The following is a 15,929-nucleotide window of genomic DNA, read 5'->3' on the forward strand; positions in this document are numbered from 1 at the left end:
GGACTTCAACCGCCTTGTCTGTACGTTTCATATTAAAATTCATCAGGTATTGAGCTTCCATTAATCATGGGTAATGATTGCCTCTAACTTCAGCCAAATAATCTCTCTTCCAAACCCTCAAGGCGTTCCAAACATTGACTGCCGTCAACGCACCCCTGCATGATTACCTAATACCCACTTCCCCACCTTAGTCATCGGGAATTTCCACCACGCGACCCCTGACAACTTATACACGTCTCCTCAACCATCAATCGCAATCGAATCGACGCCCCGCGATCGTTCAGCTCACGCTCCTTAATCAACACCGCCAAGATGACTCGTGCTCAGCAGACTATCTCTCTCGCCCTCCTCGTCTCCTCCGTACGCTCGCCTCCAATTCCCGATCGATTGATAAATACTGACTGGTGATAGCTCTACCTTGCTCTTTTCCTTGAGCTCATCCCTCTTCCTCCCCTGATCCAGGAGCAGATCGTCCCCGTGGTACGTTCGACCCTACAAATTACGTCGAATTGTTGACTGACATATGGTGCAGCTTCCCTTCTGGGCTCTCGTGTCCTTCGGCGCATACCTCCTCTTCCGTCTCGGCTTCGGCATCCTCACCTTCAACGACGTCCCCAACGCGCACAAGGAGCTCACGGCGGAGATTGAGCAGGCCAAGGTTGAGCTGCGAAAGCTCGGCGTCACCGTCGACTAATCTGATACCTCACGACGATGATCTGAATGGATAAAATGGGGTTTGGAGGTGTTTTGGCTGTTGAGGATCAATTACTTTAATCTACAATAATCTGGTATCTGGTGCGGCCTGCGCAAAAATGCTCCTGGGTCCAATGCATACGTGATCTATCCTAACTCCATCATGATTGCTCTCCGGCAATGAGCGCTACGATTGTTCGTACAGCTGTTTCTGTGTCTCCTTGGCCATGTACAAGTTCTTCAAAAAGCTTAGGGATCTTTCCAAGTACTCCGCGTTCGTCTGTTTGGTGCCCTAAAATGTTTCGTTAGTGAAAGCTTAATGTAATAGAAGTGGCCTGTACTCACATTTACCTGGGGCGCCGACCAGGACGGAGAGTTTGTTTTGTGCTTCTCCCGTCCAGTCAAAGTCTACCACCCAATTTAACCGTATAGTAGCGCTTGATTCCTCCGCATCGTTGTATGGTATCAATAGGTCAAAATGTTGCTGGCCCATATACCGAATAAGGTCGGCCTTTTTAACAGACTCGACTCGTGTTGTCTCGTCCATATCTTCATCTCCATCGTCGTCTTTTCTTCTTCTTGGTTTTCTGGTGCGCATTTGTCTTGTAGCCTCCGACACACCATCCTTAGTACCCAAAGTTTGTTCCAATTGACACCAAAAGCCTGCTCTCTCAATAGCAATGCGAAGCCACTCTCCCATTGCCCAAGGCAAGATACCCACGTTGCGCTGCATGGAACGGTTGCAGTCGCCCGTACAGATCTTTTGAACAAACGGGCCAAGTTCAGGCTTCGCAGCAGGTTCCAATGTCGTGACGTTGAGATCGAGCACGGAAAGCTCAAGAGGATTGACAATCATCTCCACCTTGGCTGTGAAAATTCCAGGGATCTCGCGCGATCGAAGAACGATGGAGTGACGCTGCCTGAACGGCTCGTCGTCAGTTTGCTGCAGAATAGAGATAGTAGATGATGCCGTGAATGGTGTAAACAGCTGGAGATAAGGCAATTCTTCGTCTGCCGTCATTGGAACAGGGTAATGAGACTTGACATAGGCCAGCTTGTCCTCCACAGGCGCTGAAGGGGCTGGGGCGATAGCCTTGCCGAATGGGAGTATAGCAGTAGGGTTCAATGCTGCATGCAGTAATTGCTTGGTAGCTGTTTGGCCTGGCTCGGCGTCTCCATCCATGAGATGTCGCTGTATCAAGTCGATGACTTCATCCTGATCGGTGGGCGCAAGAACACGACCAGACTCCTGCATTAGGCGAATACGCTCATTCTCCCTTCGTGCGACCTCAAGATCCTTCTGCAGAGACTCAATCTCCTTTTGAATCCTCTCTCTTTCCTTCTTCTTGTCTGCATTGGGATCAAAAGGGCGTGGCTGTCTTGGCCCCGTGTTTGTTGTTGTTGCGACTGGCTTTCTCTGTTGAGAAGCTGATGTGGCCTGGTTGAAGGTTTTCCTTGGCTTCTCGAAAAGTCGTGATGGTGGTCTTGCTAGTGGTGAGTCACGCTGCTGCGAAAGCTCGCGGAACCTAACCGGGCTGTTCTGAAAGCTTTTACGTGGTCCATTGTCTGGCGGCGGTAGTCTAGGCACGGGCTGTGATGCTGATGGAGCTTTATTTTGAGGGTTTGATTGGGATAAGGGTGGTAATTTCGGTGGTGGCATAGAAGCCGGCGGAGGTGAGGGTGAGAATTCTGGTAAAGGCGGCGGTGGGCTTGGAGAGTCGCGTCCTGGTTCGGGGGCAGGTTCAGGTGCGGGCTCTGGTTCTGACACTGGTTCTGACACTGGTTCCGATGATGGCTCCGACTGGGGTTCTGGCTGGGCCTCGGATTCGGGTTCGGCTTGCTGTTGTGGTGCCGGATCCTGGATTGGTGATGATTGAGCAGGAGAGGGCGATCGGACCTCAGATGACGATCGAGGAGGTAGCTGAATATTAAGTGAAGAGAATGACCGAGCTGGTGATGGACTTGCGACAGGCGAGGTAGACCTGGCTATGGACAGTTCTTCAAGAGGCGCAGGTTCATCTGACGGAACAGGTGATTCGTTCTCTGATTCCAACATAGGTTCGTCTGTAGGCGGTCCAATCCGAGGTTCTGGCATGGACGCTGGCGGAGCAGGTGGTGAAGATGCCTGTACTGCTGGTGGTAACTGAGGTTCAGGCATTGAAGCAGGGGGCGCATCGATGTCCATTCGTACTCCAGCAGGCGGTGATCGTCGCAGTCCTCCACGTTTAAAAGGATTGAAGTCTTCAGCCTCGGGCGCGGACACGGGCGCAGATACTTGAGGTGCACCAGCTGGCGGTGATCTTCTCACTCCTCCACGCTTAAACGGATTAAAGCCTTCATCTTCCACCGCAGGTGCAGGCCCAGGTCGAACTCCAGCCTTCGACGGGCTACGTCTAGCAGCAGAAGCCATCCCGCCACTCACACGTCTAAGCGATCCATCCTCAGGGCGCGTTGGTGTAGGAGCATCACTAACGATCCTACTTGTCGCCAAGCGCGCAGCAAGAGCTTCCGAAGGGCTATCAAAAGTAAATGCCGACGACCGTCGATTGGTCGGTAATTTGACCGGCGATCTTGATCTTGACCTTGATCTTGCTCTTTCAAAAGCTTCGGGGTTGTTCCGTGACATGCTTGCCATTGTAGGTGAAGCATAAGATGGACGTCTTCTTCGAGGTGACGCGGGTTCTTGCTCTGATGCGCCGACATTGAGTGAAGTGCTCGGCGATGTACGCCTTCGCTTCGGTGCTGATTCCTCCATATTATTGAATTATTAATGAGCCCGATTGTTCAATGTCTTATCATTTGCCGTATTTTTAAATGTCGTTTTCAACGATTTGTCGTTATTTGATGTTGTCGCATTGGTACTTGTTTACTTGAATGGACCCGTCGCGTCTGTAGAGTGGGCTTCACCGCTTTCCAGAATCGGAACGCCATGCTGGCACAAAGCCAATTAGCGGGCTCGGCTGCTAATAATAAAGCAAAACATCGCTATAAGGCTGACAGGAACAACACTCAAATTGCAATCCGCTATCAGAAGCAAAATCCATTGCATCATCATTCTAAAACTGTGGTTCTTGATTTATTCAGGTTCAAATTTGTGAGCCAAGTTCGAATTTACGCTTTCGGCAGTGTGCTGGGAGTGCTTGGGACATCTTCAGTATGGAGAGGCTAGCACAGGTCACTTCCAGACGGGAATTGCAACATTGGATGGGTGGTCCCTGCTTGTGATAGACGGGCAGGCAATATGCACTACATTCATGAACTGCACTTGATGTTACACCCGGTATCTTAGACAGATGAGAAGTATGTCTCACTGTACAATATCGGGGTTCTCGTCCACTTCTTTTGCTTCTGCAAGCTCGCTTAATGAACAGGCCTTGGTAACAACGCGACAACCCAGTAGATGATAGTAACTCGACCTTCGTTTTACAAACACCCGTTTAACTCATGAAGTCGTATTTAGGTAGCACGTTAATTATTATCGGCGACTTCCGATAACATGGCGGGTCTTGATTGTGGAGACCCATGTCCATCGTTGCCTGCCATGGAAAAAAAATTGCTTGGAGATCCATCCCCGGGCGGGCGCGGTTGCCTCGGCCCTATTTTATTTTTTCTTCCGTCTCTAATTTTTTGCTTCTTGGGCAGTAATATAATTCTCCTCTTCATCTCTCCCCGTCGCGCCATTTTCTTACTCTTCTGTATACTCGTATATTCCGTGTCTCGCGACGTTCGATATATCTTCCACGTTTCCAATAAAATAACCGCCAAAATGGTTGAGAAGCTCTACGTCACATACAACGATGTAAGGACCTGCCACTACCCCGCCACCCCGCCTTGATGATGAGGGCCGTGATGCGCATCATGAAAAATGTCCGACATGATGCGACAATACCACCAGAGATGAAGCAACACCCCTCGTCTGCGGTTTGATGCACATTTTGCGCCCTTGTTATCACTTCTGTTTGGCATGGCACAAAATGCACTGAACTCTTGCTGACATGCCCTCCAGGTGCACAAGATGTGCCAGAAGTCCGCTGAGAAGCTCCTTGCCGACTTCCAGCCCCAGCTTCTGATCGCCATCGGTGGTGGTGGTTACGTCCCTGCTCGAATCCTCCGATCTTTCCTCAAGAAGGGTGGCGCTCCCAACATCCCCATCCAGGCCATCGGTCTCTCCCTCTACGAATCTCTCGGCAACGATGAAGTCGAGGCCCCCGGTACCAAGGTCACCCGAACACAGTGGCTCGACCTGACCGCTCTCGGCGAGATGCAGAACCTCGTCGGAAAGCGAATCCTTATCGTTGATGAGGTCGACGACACCCGAACAACCCTCGAGTACGCCGTCAAGGAGCTCGAGAAGGACGTTGAGATTGCCCGCCAGCGCATGGGTGACAGTGCCCCCGCCCCCAAGACTGAGTTCAGCATCTTTGTCCTCCACGTACGTACTATGATGAAAGACCTAGGAATACACACTAACTCTTCGTAGAACAAGGACAAGCCCAAGAAGGGCAAGCTCCCTGACGAGATGCTCGCTACCCGTTACTCCGCTGCCGAGACTGTCGGAGACGTCTGGATCAACTACCCCTGGGAGGCTATCGATATCGACGAGCATGACCGAAACGCTTCCCTGCAGACCAAGAGCAACTAAGTGTTTTATGAGAATTTGGAGTTGGGAAAATGGCGCACAGATTTACGAGAGATATCATATAAACTACTTGACGAATGACAATTTTGAGCTTTCAGCTCGAACGATAACTCTCCCGCTGCCACTACCTTGCCATGAATGTGCAAGGCATGTTTTGCCACTAACGTAACCGCTTATGTAGAAGCTCGTGGCATATGTTGTCTAGGTACATTGGGCTAATCACCCCGAGTTGACATACCCACCACAATACCGAAGTGGGCAAACCCTGGATGTGCTCTGATTCACACTCCGATAAAAGCTTTTTGCTTGCTGACAGGTACGCATCACTGAAGGACTCCCATACATCATGGATAAGCCGAGTGCGCTGCGCTTGTTGGGGCAGAAACGCAGAGACTGGTCTTGGCCATACGGGGTTACTCACAATTTGTCGTGCCAGACTGTGTGCGCAAAGTGCCTCTGGATCAAAAGACTGAACATGCTTGGGGTTCTCCAAGATCAGGCCTACGAAATACCGCGAAATGCGACCGATCTTGAAGTTGACACCTTGAGCATCGAGATTGCATTTCCAGTGGAGAATCGCAAGAGTCGCGCCCATCATCCTCCCCCATCGCGACATTTTTGAAGGTGCTGCTCGCCATACCTGATCCAAGTAGGCGAACCGGTTCAAGTCTGTGTTCAAGGCTTCGTCCGGGGGAGACATCAAGCCGAATCGCACCCAGAGAGTCAGTTCGTTCAACTTTGAGTTGTTGAGCATCGTCTCTTTGACACTCGGGTGGCAGAGGGTCCTGACGAGAGCATGAATATGATGAGGATGCAGATTCTGAAAACGCTCCACACCAAAACCGACAAGCTTCTCTTTATCCTCTGCATCATTGAGCTTGAAAAGAACGGCCGACCACTTGAAATAGTAGAACTTTCTCTTTTCATGAAGGAATGCCTGTGGCCTTCTCTGCTTGTTGCATTGTCTCGCACCAAGATGAGAGGCCACACGCTTCCACCACTCAGAGAAAGCTTCATGGATCCTAAGATGGATATGGTATTGTTGGTGGATGTCATCGCCGAGTTTGACTGTGTATGAGTGGACCATCGGTGGAAGGATGGTGATGATGCCGGCTTTCATGTAGGGACCGAGGTTCTCCTTGTCTGTTTCGGTCATGAACATGGTAGGAATCCAGACTCTGTCTCGGTCCTGGTTTTGTTCCTCTTCCTTGGCACTGGGAAGGGGATCGTCAGACGGGGGCGTGGTGACATCCTCCGGGTTCCTCTCTTCATCGGTTGTCCGGTCTCTTTCCGTCATGGGAGGTTCCGATCCTGTACTTTCCTTGTCCTCATCCTCCGTGGAAGTGTCGTCCTGCCTCTGTTCTGCATTGTTGTCTTCATCGGCAGTCTGGTCCACAGTGTCGTCTCTCTTTCCCTGTTCTCGTAATGCAGGAGCTGTCTTGTCTTCGGGGGCATCGTTCTGCTTCTCTTCTGGATTATTAGTGTCTTTACCTTCAGTCCTTCTAGTACCCATGATGGTGATGGTGGCTTTCCACTGTTGTGGTGGTCTGTTCAATTGCATGTCGTTCCGCTGCTGCTGTGGATTGTTGGAGCCCGTCCTCATATCTCCCATCATAGGGATCGTGGCCTTCCATTGTTTCGCTGGCCTGTTCGCTTGGTTGTTCTCCTCTGTAGAGTCTGCCATGGAGACATCTTCAAGTTTCCGTTTACGGCCCGAGTCCATGGTGTCTTTGTTCTAAGCAATGAAATTCAGAATATGTCTTCGTGAGGGTCTAGACGATAATCAAAACAGTCAAACGGGCAGGCGTGCTTACCGAGGTTTTGGTATTGGATGTTGTTAGGGCTAAGAGCGCTGAACATGCGATCTCTGGGGAGGCAAGAAAGTAAATGTTGGGCGATGGGTTTCTCTATTTATGCTTACAACTCTGGACTCCAGTCCTTCACGCCCATTGGGGTGTCACTATCTATAATCTATTGTCTCAACTCTATTCTTCCCACACCCTTGGGATGCATGGGGTATATAATCCTCTTCGTCCATTGGAAGCTCCAAGTAACTTCATCTGCCGTCCACTAAGCGCGCAGCCCTATCGCGGGTTTGCGCTTAAACGTTGCAATCGTTCGGCGCTTGCGCTAATAGAGTTCGTGTTGCTGTGTCATGCACAGAACAGTCCTCTCATATCCAAGTACGTCTTTGAGAATCGCATCTCAAACCCAGAATAGTCCCTCTCATATCGTCTCGGCTCAGCCTTCTGTAGAACCGTTCTTCTCTTATCACTTCGGCTCAACCCTCTTTTGGCCCCTCACTCTCATGCTTCTGCTTCAACTGCTTCTCCGTCTTCATAAACTCTCTAATTCCAACCGGCAAACTCGAATACAACTCGTCATCCCAAAAGTCTTTGGCAATCTTGGCCTCGCCCACCTTCCAATTAGCCTCCGAGCCTCCCCCGTCCGCATCCACAGAACCCTCATGTTTCTTCAGCGCAGCTTGAGCTTCGGCATTCTTTAATTGCCACTCTTCCAACTCATCTCTATACTGGTCGTACACACAGTTCACACACCCGCTCATGCAGCAATTGTCTGGCTCCTCTGGCTTAGGCGGCACGAGCACGCCTGCGATATACGTTGCTTTTGCTTTTCGCGTAGCTAATCTTTCGTCTTTTTCTGCTTGGCCTAGCACGCGCGAACCGAAGACCAGCCTCGCCTTTTCTTGCGGTGTTTGTGTTGCTTGTATGGTGGGAAATTCGTCTTGCACGCTTGCGTCGGCGGATTTGGGTGGTACTTCGGGTTTATCGGCGGGTTGAGTTGAAGGACTTTGCAGAATCGTTTCGTAGTATGAGCCTAGGGGGCTGTTTTGCGGCCATGGGTCTGGTTGTGTTCTTGGTGCGGCGCTTACGATTGTTCGTGATGTTGAGAGGAACGGCCGTAACCTCGGTAATATTCTCGTTGGCAGTGACATTGTGTGTGAAAGTGTGGCGCTTGCGCTTGCGATTGTAATCGGCACGACGTTGTTGAGATGCGTTTGCGCGGGTGAGGGGCGTTGAAGGTTATTATAGAAAGTGAAGAAGTTGGATTGGTAACGAAAAGCGCCGGAGCCGAGAAAGTTGGTGTTGAGAGTTCGGAAGTCCGTCATTTTTGCCTCGGACGTCATCGGTGGGGGTGGGTGCTGAAAAATGGGGTCCCACTCAGATCTCAGCACTTAAAGAACTGTATCAAACAGCTGATGGTATTGTAAAATGAGCAGACATGACTGGCAGCTTCCATAACAATGCGGGAAACTAATTGGAATAGTCTATGATTCAGTGGCTGATATGCGTTTATTTCTCTTTTGTATTCTGTGATCATGCTGCAGAAAGCCAGTCGGCCTGTTATCATGGTGATAAAATGACTAAGTCAGTCAACCATGTTTTTGACCACTCATCTTGTTCGTACTTCTGTCACCCTCGTCTAAGTCACTTCGAAGGTTGACAAAACCCAATAACCCGTCCCCCCTCCTCATCCCTCTCAACTCCCTTCCCAATCACAACCCCATTTCCCCGTGCCTCAAGACCCAAAAGACTCTTTCCAACAGAATTATAATCCCCAAAGAACGAATGAGCTCTCACATCACTTCCAGCCGTCACTCCATGGCCCAGGGTAACACCCCACATATCTCCAACACGAATAGCATGAGCAGCGACATTTGCGTCGCGCTCTAAGAGGATGGAGTAAATACAGCCTGTGTACATTACAACCGCCGTGGCTTCATTGGCGGGGAAGTCCCAGCGCTTGCTATCGCTGGAAATAGGATGCCATGGTGTTACGAGGATGGAGCCCACGCGGCAGAGAACTTCTTGCTCGACGGGTGTTTTGAGGACCATTGCGACACGGCGAGATCCACGTGGTGTACGGACTTTCATTCCGCGACGGAGTTTGCGCATTTGCACGATGCGGCCGGAAGCTAAAGTTACTTCTGTTGATGCTGCGAAGCAGACACCTGCGCTGTTGCGATAAACACTCATACTTACAGGAACCCTGGCTCTGGCCCTGGTGACGACGGAGGATATGCCGTGGCTCGAGCGAAGATCAATTGATGGTTCTGGAACGGGGAGATCGTCGAAGATCTGATCCAGTGAATCACGGCAGGATATGAAAAGGGGACTTTCCGTGCCGTACTGGAGAGGTCCAGGATCCTTGAACGAATTGCATACCTGGCGAGTATGCGCATTGAGCAAAGAGGGTAAGAAATGGCATCCCCATTTCCACAAGTATTCGGAGCTCTCGACCGCTAGGCAAACTTGGCCCTTGGGCTCCTCGGGTGAGATGTCCTGCATGAGAGACTTGTTCTTCTCGTCATCAAAGTCCTTTGCTGGGAGTGTAGTGACGAGAGTCTGAAGTTGCCCCATCCTATCCGCTCTGGTCATGCCGCTATGCATTACGCGTTCATCATCACGCTGGAAGGTGAACAAGTTTGAGATGAAGTGGCAGATCATAGATCTGGACTGGTGGTAGGCGATCTCCGAAGCAGGAAGGTCAGTGTGCTCTAGAACACTGCGCTGGGCGGTGGCCATGGGGATGAAGGCCGACTCCTTGGACTCCATGACCGCAATGCGGCTCTTGATGCAATTCCCAGGCTTTACGTACGTCAAATACGCCTCCACAACAGAGCGAGTAGGGTCTGTCTCATTCAGAAACTCTACCTCCTTAACATTATTCATCTCCAAAAAGATGTCGCGCGACTGGCCAAACTGCAGATTTCCCAAATGCAAGGTCATCTCTGTCACGCTATTCTCTAAAAAGTCCGCACACTTAATAGTATCCTGTTCGACAGACGGACCAGTGGTTTGGTACAGTGCCAAAGGCTTGGAGTAGGTAAGTTTCAGCACCGCGCGAGTTGCAAAGGTGCTCTGCAGATTGGCGACGGCGTGGACAAAGACTGTACCGATCATGCCTGCATCGGGGATGAAAGCGTAGTTACCGCCTCCAATCTCGGCGATGGACTTGAGAAGACCGGAGCGGAGACTGTAGCCGAAGCCGAAGGTGTGGATTGATGCTGGAAGGGGGCCCATAGCTCGGATCTTGGGCACGAAGCCAGCCGCAGGGTTCCTAGAGATATAAGTCGATGTTGCGTCGAATCTTGGAGGAGGAACTTACATATGGTTAGGCATACCGTCTGTGAGGATCATGATAGCAGGGACATTCGTAGACCCCTCGTCCGTCTTAAACTGCTTAATACCCTCCAACATGCCCTGCCAAAGGTTCGTCGCATCAAGAGGTCTCATACTCTTAACATTCTTAATAGCCTTTGCCTTATTCTCCGCCCCCATGGGTAAAAGCGGCTGCAGAACCTTTGTCTTTGACGCAAAAGTAACAATACTCAATCTATCATTCTCATTCATACTCTCAATAATAGTCCGCGCAGCATGTTTCGTGAGATCCAGAACAGAGAGGCCAGTACCTTCGTCTGTCTCACCCGGCACGGGAGCTGCTTCGCCCATACTGCCTGAAACATCGATGACCAGGACAATGTCGCATGGTACGTGGGGGATTTTAACGGAGGGTTCCTTGGGAGGTTGGATTTTGACGAGAAGCGCTTTGTTGGGGATGGGTTCTAGGTGAAGAGTTGCGTCTTTGTCGGAGATTATGCCTGGGGCTGTTTCGTCTTCGGATTTGGTGGGTTCATCTTTGGGGGTTTTGCTGGTGATGGGACTGTGGAAAAGAGGTACTCTCTGCGATGTGTTAGTCGGATCTTCATGCAGTGGTATCAGGGTATCCGTCGCGCATAAGTGGCAACCTGGATATTCCGGTCGCTTTGTGCTGGCTTATACCAGCATTTTTGCCACTATTTTGGTCTAAGCCACAGAGTAGTAGAACTTACCACCATGATGGGCTATCGTTAACAGTTTAAAATATTAATGCAAATAAGTTGATGAAAGTAAGTTGGAGAAAAGAGAAAAGAGCAAAAGGGCCATCTTATATCCCCATCTTCAAGCGAACAAGTCCGAATGCGATTATTCCGTGAATCTGACAGTCAGACCGATTTAGTGTCGCTACTAGCAACCCAATCCTATCACCGGGCTGTGTTCCCCTAGCACAAGCACAAGCCGTAAGCTGCCCCATTCCAATCAAGGCATTTGTTAAGGCTGATTTGCTAACTGAGTGGTGCCTGTGTTTATAGGCTAATGCGCCGCATCCAGACGGAGCATTTGGGGGTGACACATGGAATATGCCCGGGACTCTGCCTTAAAGCGGGGATGCAAAAGGTCCCGATTTTGGGGTTGACAGGTCAAGGATTCGCAATCGTATTGGTTTCCTAATTTGGATGATTACATCGTTTCATATTCTTCTTTTATTTGTTCCAGTATTTACTGTGGGATGTTTGTGGATTGATTAGGTGGTGATGCGACAAGGCAGACACCCCCGGGCCGACGCTAATACAACGTCAATAAGCCAACCATACCACAGACATTCATCTCATCGCGACATATGAAGTTGTTACTCAACAAGCGCCTTGGCCTAGGCATTTCATCTGGGAACTGGATAAATCAGCTTATTGTTCTACTTTTAGTATTCAGTCCTTTCTATTCCAGGCTGTATTTCCATCGGATGCTTCACAATAAGGCACAATTGCAGTGATGTGTTTCTCACCAATTTTCTCGTTTCTATTCAATCTAAAGAGGGTATCACAAAATCATCAAGTCTAGTCTTCTATCCTGAATCGCCAAGGACCAGTCTCAGCTAACTTCTCCACAAACTCCTCTTACTCGATAGTCTAACCGGTGCAGTGTCGCTTAGCCTCCCTCGGATCATTCTCCTTATCTGAGTCATCGCTTCGTCGCCTCTTAAGCTTGGGCGATTGCTGGTCACATTCACGGAGAAACTCCCAAACAGCTCGTTCTTCGGCAGAGACATAATCATGCCACCACTGGAACTGTTCGTCGTCGGGATCATCCCTGGTCAATTCTGAATCATGATCAGAAGGGGTTTCAGGGATGGAAACGCACATGAACTCCCGGATAGCTCGTCCTTCGACAGCAACATACTCGCTCCATCCACCGTCGTCGGGATAGGCAGACTCGCCCCGGCCTTCATCGTCATATGGCATATGACTGACCTCATCAACGACAGCCACGGTCTCATTGACAGGCGGAGTAGCTGGAATCACCACAGGGCGGGGAATAGTCCTGGGGCTGACAGGTGGTGATTCGACGAACGTAGCCGGTTCATTCCAAGGAATGACCTTCTTAAAGCCCATATCAGGCTCTTCACCGTAAGGGATCACCCAAGGAGGAATCTGGGGTCCCGGAGACTCAGCATCCAGATCACTTACAGCAACAGGAAGCATAGAATGCTTACTAGAAGTAGTCCAATCCCGGAGAGGAAGATCCTTGCCTGATGGAATGATACCTTCCCACTCGCCCGGCCAAGCTCGATTCGCGTTCTCAACCCGACGACGAACATAGTCAGTGTTGACGCTCTGTGGTCGTGCAGGAGAGCGCGATCGGCTAGCAATAGTCTTAGGCTTGGAGGGCATGTTATGCATCGTCGTGTAAAAAGGATGCCAGCGGAGAACATCCTCGAGTCCCTTGAAAGTCTGGACAGTGGTGAATGGTAAAGACACAAATTGGGGAAATCCAGGGTGTGTCCAGGGAGCTTTGGGGAAGGTGCTCAGAATGGGATGTTCTTCGAGGAGACTGGCTGGGCAAACCTCCATGGTGCCTGCTTTGGCGCGACGTTCCCATGCTTCCGTGAGTTGGAATAGTTCTTCGCGCGCAACCAGCCATTCCCAGTATACTTCGCCATGCTTGAGAAAATCATGCTCTTCCATCTGAGCAACATTAGGAAAACACGCGTTCTGATTGAAGCACTTGATAGTCCTTAACCCCGATTCAGCAAGCTCATACAACCTCGCACCCGCATCAAAGAACTCGCGTCGAATATCCTCCTCGTACTTCAATCCTTGCGTAGGCTTGTGCATATCCTCCCAATCATCGTAGCTGATAGTCAAAAGATTGTCGTATGAGTCTAGGCTACGCGGGTCCACGACTTGGTGGTAGGCTTGTCCGCCTAGACATGCGATCTGCGGGTTTCGAATTCTACTGCAATAGAACTTCTGCCGTGGATTACAGCAGGATCCGTGGTATGGACAGCCGGGGATGAGAGGGTGAGCATGTTTGCAGATTTGTGGAGGCTCGAGGGGATGGAAGAGGGTTGAGCCTGTTTCGGGGTTGATGACTGCTGGGCGACGGGTGTCGCAGTCGGTGAAATGGAGGACGCTGGTGTAGCACATCTTGACGGCTTTTTAGATGTGGGATATGATCAAGTATAAGATGCGATCGAGATACGTAAGAGTGATGTAGAGATGTTTGGAGATATGCTCAGGATGCTTTTGAAGAGATGTCTACCAGAGACTGTGGATTGATTGAAGATAGAGAATTCCATTGTGAACGGCATCCATAGGTCTTTATACCACTCTGCAATGAGTCTTGTTCGCGATTATGAAGTCTGTTCTTAGAAGATGTCGTTCGAACATAGCAACATGGCTGAGTGTGCAGGGGTCTCAAAGGGCTTGTTCATTGTACAAGCTGTTTGAGACTGACCAAAACGCTCTTTGTAAAACTGAACATTAAGTCAATTCTTTCTTCCAAAATTGCCATAGAATATGGTAGATAGGTAGGCGTCAGTGTGTCAAAAGAATTGGTTGCTGAGAGCATAAGAGACAAATTCTTTATGCAAGCACAGAAAAGCACTTAGGCTACATATTTTGACGCCCTAAACCTCAAATAAAAATTCTTCGATTACTCTTCTAATGTGATAAAGTGAAGAGCAACATTTTGTATTAAAATACTTGCTGGAAGCCATAAGTGACCTGCTGCCGGGCCGCGTTGTGCGCTCAGCGAGCAGAAAGGTGTTTGGGATGTTTCGTTCTCCTCGTTCAATCCATATGATCGACGGTCTAACCAAGCTCTCCTCCACGGGAAATCGGTATGATTAGCCCGTGGTGTCGCCGACGCCTTGCCGTTGATTCGAATGTGAGTGTTGTTTATCATAAGTTTGAGTCTTTGCTTATCTGAACGCCGCCCGGCGTTATGCGCCTTCTAGGCCTTGACATATTCTCTTTCGGCTTTTTTTTTTTTTTTTTTTTTTTTTTTTTTTTGGATTGGGTGGTTCTTGTTGCGGAACTTCGCGACCGCTTGCCGAAGGCTCTTCAATGCCTCGACTTGGACACGGCGGGCAGGCATGTTCCTTTTCTGTAATACGATTCTGACAGATCGTCGTATCATTGTGGCGAAGCTATAGCGACAACTCAGTGACAGCTCGGAGACAGTCTTTAGTGAGGACTTACTTGATTGACGATGATTGACTTTTTTTAAGGACCGGTTGTTATCGGAGTCTCTGCATGTCCCTCCTCATCATGGGCTTTTTGAGCTTCTTTTGACGACAGCGTTGGGTACGGAGGATCTTCTTGTTGTTATGCCACAGAGGTGAGACAATGTAAATAATAGCTATTAGTATCGGTGCTGATTGTAGCATCCGCTGACAAGCTAACCTTTCGTTGATTCGTTGTCGCCTATGGTTCCTTCAAACCATAAGACCGGCGACCTTCGATCGCCTCCCCAGCTGGGAAGTCTAAATGGTTTCGCCGAGTCGTTGCCTTGTGGCCACCACTGATCGGGATAGCATGATTGTTTGTTAAAGGTTTGAGTATCTGTGCGTCTGGTCGTCGGGCAGCGTTGTGTTCCTGTCGAGCGACTGCTTGCTGGGCTGGATGTACGAGATCCGGGTATGTAATGGCCATTCGGCAAGCATCACCATAGCCTCGACGCGTGCTGGGTGAGATGACCTCTGCGATGAGTCTAAGGGTTGCGAACGAGAGCCTACCAGAGTGCTGAAGTCTGCGCGATGCGCTGCATTGTGGGCTTCTCGGGCTTCTTTTGATGACGAGGAGGGGAACCACTCGTTATACCGGAGAGGGGATGATAGCCCAAGGGACGAAATCGTTCGATGACTGAATGCGAGTTTAGGCCAGCTCTTAGGCTACTCTTTTATGACAACCTGGCCCTTAGAGGAGGATTCTTCTACCAGGCACCGTTTGCTCAGTGATCTCAATTCGCCGTCCTCGTGGTCGCCGCTGAGTTCCATTCCAGGGACTTGTCGCATAAGTTGAAGGATTGTGTAGTCTTGAAACCGTGCAGCGTTATGTTGTCGGTGCGTAATCATATATAGCCTCGCAGCAACGCGGCGACAAGGACATGCTCTGTCGGAACATAGAGCAGCAGTTTGGCGAAGTCTCGCCAACGCAGCGATGCGTGCCGCCGGGCTGGAAGGGATGTCCGTTGTAGAATCTGTTTAACAGAACGTCGCATATTCTCTAAGGTATTAGTCCTTTTTTTCCTCTCCCCCGTCTAGAAAGGCAGTAGGGATAGCAAAGCGTCGCGAAAACCTCGCGTAGCTACTTACTGCTGATTATAGAAAGTTTAACTGGTAATCATACTAGGTTCAAATGCTAGCATATCATCCCAGCGATGATGCGCGGCTGGTGATGGCTCGACTTCGCCATGGGCTGATGGGGCGGCTGGGTACTCACGTGAGTCTTCAAGATCGTTGTTGAGGAGAAAAG

At 50.0% G+C, this 15,929-nt stretch overlaps 7 protein-coding genes across 7 annotated transcripts; 2 read left to right on the forward strand and 5 right to left on the reverse strand.

Annotated features, from left to right (window-relative positions):
* Positions 1–312: 312 nt before the first annotated feature.
* On the forward strand, positions 313–694 carry B0J16DRAFT_385018 (dolichol-phosphate mannosyltransferase subunit 3; the record flags this gene model as incomplete). The annotated part of the gene is made up of 3 exons (XM_046131471.1): positions 313–360; positions 412–480; positions 533–694. 3 exons carry the CDS (start codon positions 313–315, stop codon positions 692–694), a joined length of 279 nt encoding a protein of 92 aa, XP_045983599.1.
* Positions 533–3,530, reverse strand: B0J16DRAFT_145348 (uncharacterized protein). Its single transcript, XM_046121956.1, has 2 exons — positions 1,039–3,530; positions 533–985 (listed from the first exon to the last, which is right to left on the reverse strand). Exons 1-2 carry the CDS (start codon positions 3,446–3,448, stop codon positions 855–857), a joined length of 2,541 nt encoding a protein of 846 aa, XP_045983600.1. The 5' UTR covers positions 3,449–3,530; the 3' UTR covers positions 533–854.
* A 777-nt stretch (positions 3,531–4,307) lies between these two features.
* On the forward strand, positions 4,308–5,396 carry B0J16DRAFT_145358 (uncharacterized protein). The gene is made up of 2 exons (XM_046121957.1): positions 4,308–5,125; positions 5,174–5,396. The coding sequence occupies exons 1-2, from the start codon at positions 4,709–4,711 to the stop codon at positions 5,333–5,335; spliced, it is 579 nt and encodes a 192-aa protein (XP_045983601.1). The 5' UTR covers positions 4,308–4,708; the 3' UTR covers positions 5,336–5,396.
* On the reverse strand, positions 5,397–7,334 carry B0J16DRAFT_145367 (uncharacterized protein). Its single transcript, XM_046121958.1, has one exon. It carries the CDS (start codon positions 7,053–7,055, stop codon positions 5,493–5,495), a length of 1,563 nt encoding a protein of 520 aa, XP_045983602.1. The 5' UTR covers positions 7,056–7,334; the 3' UTR covers positions 5,397–5,492.
* A 279-nt stretch (positions 7,335–7,613) lies between these two features.
* B0J16DRAFT_266840 (oxidoreductase-like protein) lies at positions 7,614–8,288 on the reverse strand (the record flags this gene model as incomplete). Its single annotated transcript, XM_046123428.1, has 1 exon — positions 7,614–8,288. The coding sequence occupies one exon, from the start codon at positions 8,286–8,288 to the stop codon at positions 7,614–7,616; it is 675 nt and encodes a 224-aa protein (XP_045983603.1).
* A 345-nt stretch (positions 8,289–8,633) lies between these two features.
* B0J16DRAFT_343031 (hint-domain-containing protein) lies at positions 8,634–11,237 on the reverse strand. Its single transcript, XM_046127955.1, has 3 exons — positions 11,187–11,237; positions 10,463–11,037; positions 8,634–10,414 (listed from the first exon to the last, which is right to left on the reverse strand). Exons 1-3 carry the CDS (start codon positions 11,190–11,192, stop codon positions 8,782–8,784), a joined length of 2,214 nt encoding a protein of 737 aa, XP_045983604.1. The 5' UTR covers positions 11,193–11,237; the 3' UTR covers positions 8,634–8,781.
* An 809-nt stretch (positions 11,238–12,046) lies between these two features.
* Positions 12,047–13,852, reverse strand: B0J16DRAFT_145386 (uncharacterized protein). Its single transcript, XM_046121959.1, has one exon. It carries the CDS (start codon positions 13,596–13,598, stop codon positions 12,081–12,083), a length of 1,518 nt encoding a protein of 505 aa, XP_045983605.1. The 5' UTR covers positions 13,599–13,852; the 3' UTR covers positions 12,047–12,080.
* Between the last annotated feature and the right edge of the window lie 2,077 nt (positions 13,853–15,929).

Source organism: Fusarium flagelliforme (genome assembly GCF_020744385.1).
Source record: "Fusarium flagelliforme strain FIESC 12 MPI-CAGE-AA-0113 chromosome Unknown B0J16scaffold_4, whole genome shotgun sequence".
In the NCBI taxonomy this organism is placed as follows: Eukaryota; Fungi; Ascomycota; class Sordariomycetes; order Hypocreales; family Nectriaceae; genus Fusarium; species Fusarium flagelliforme.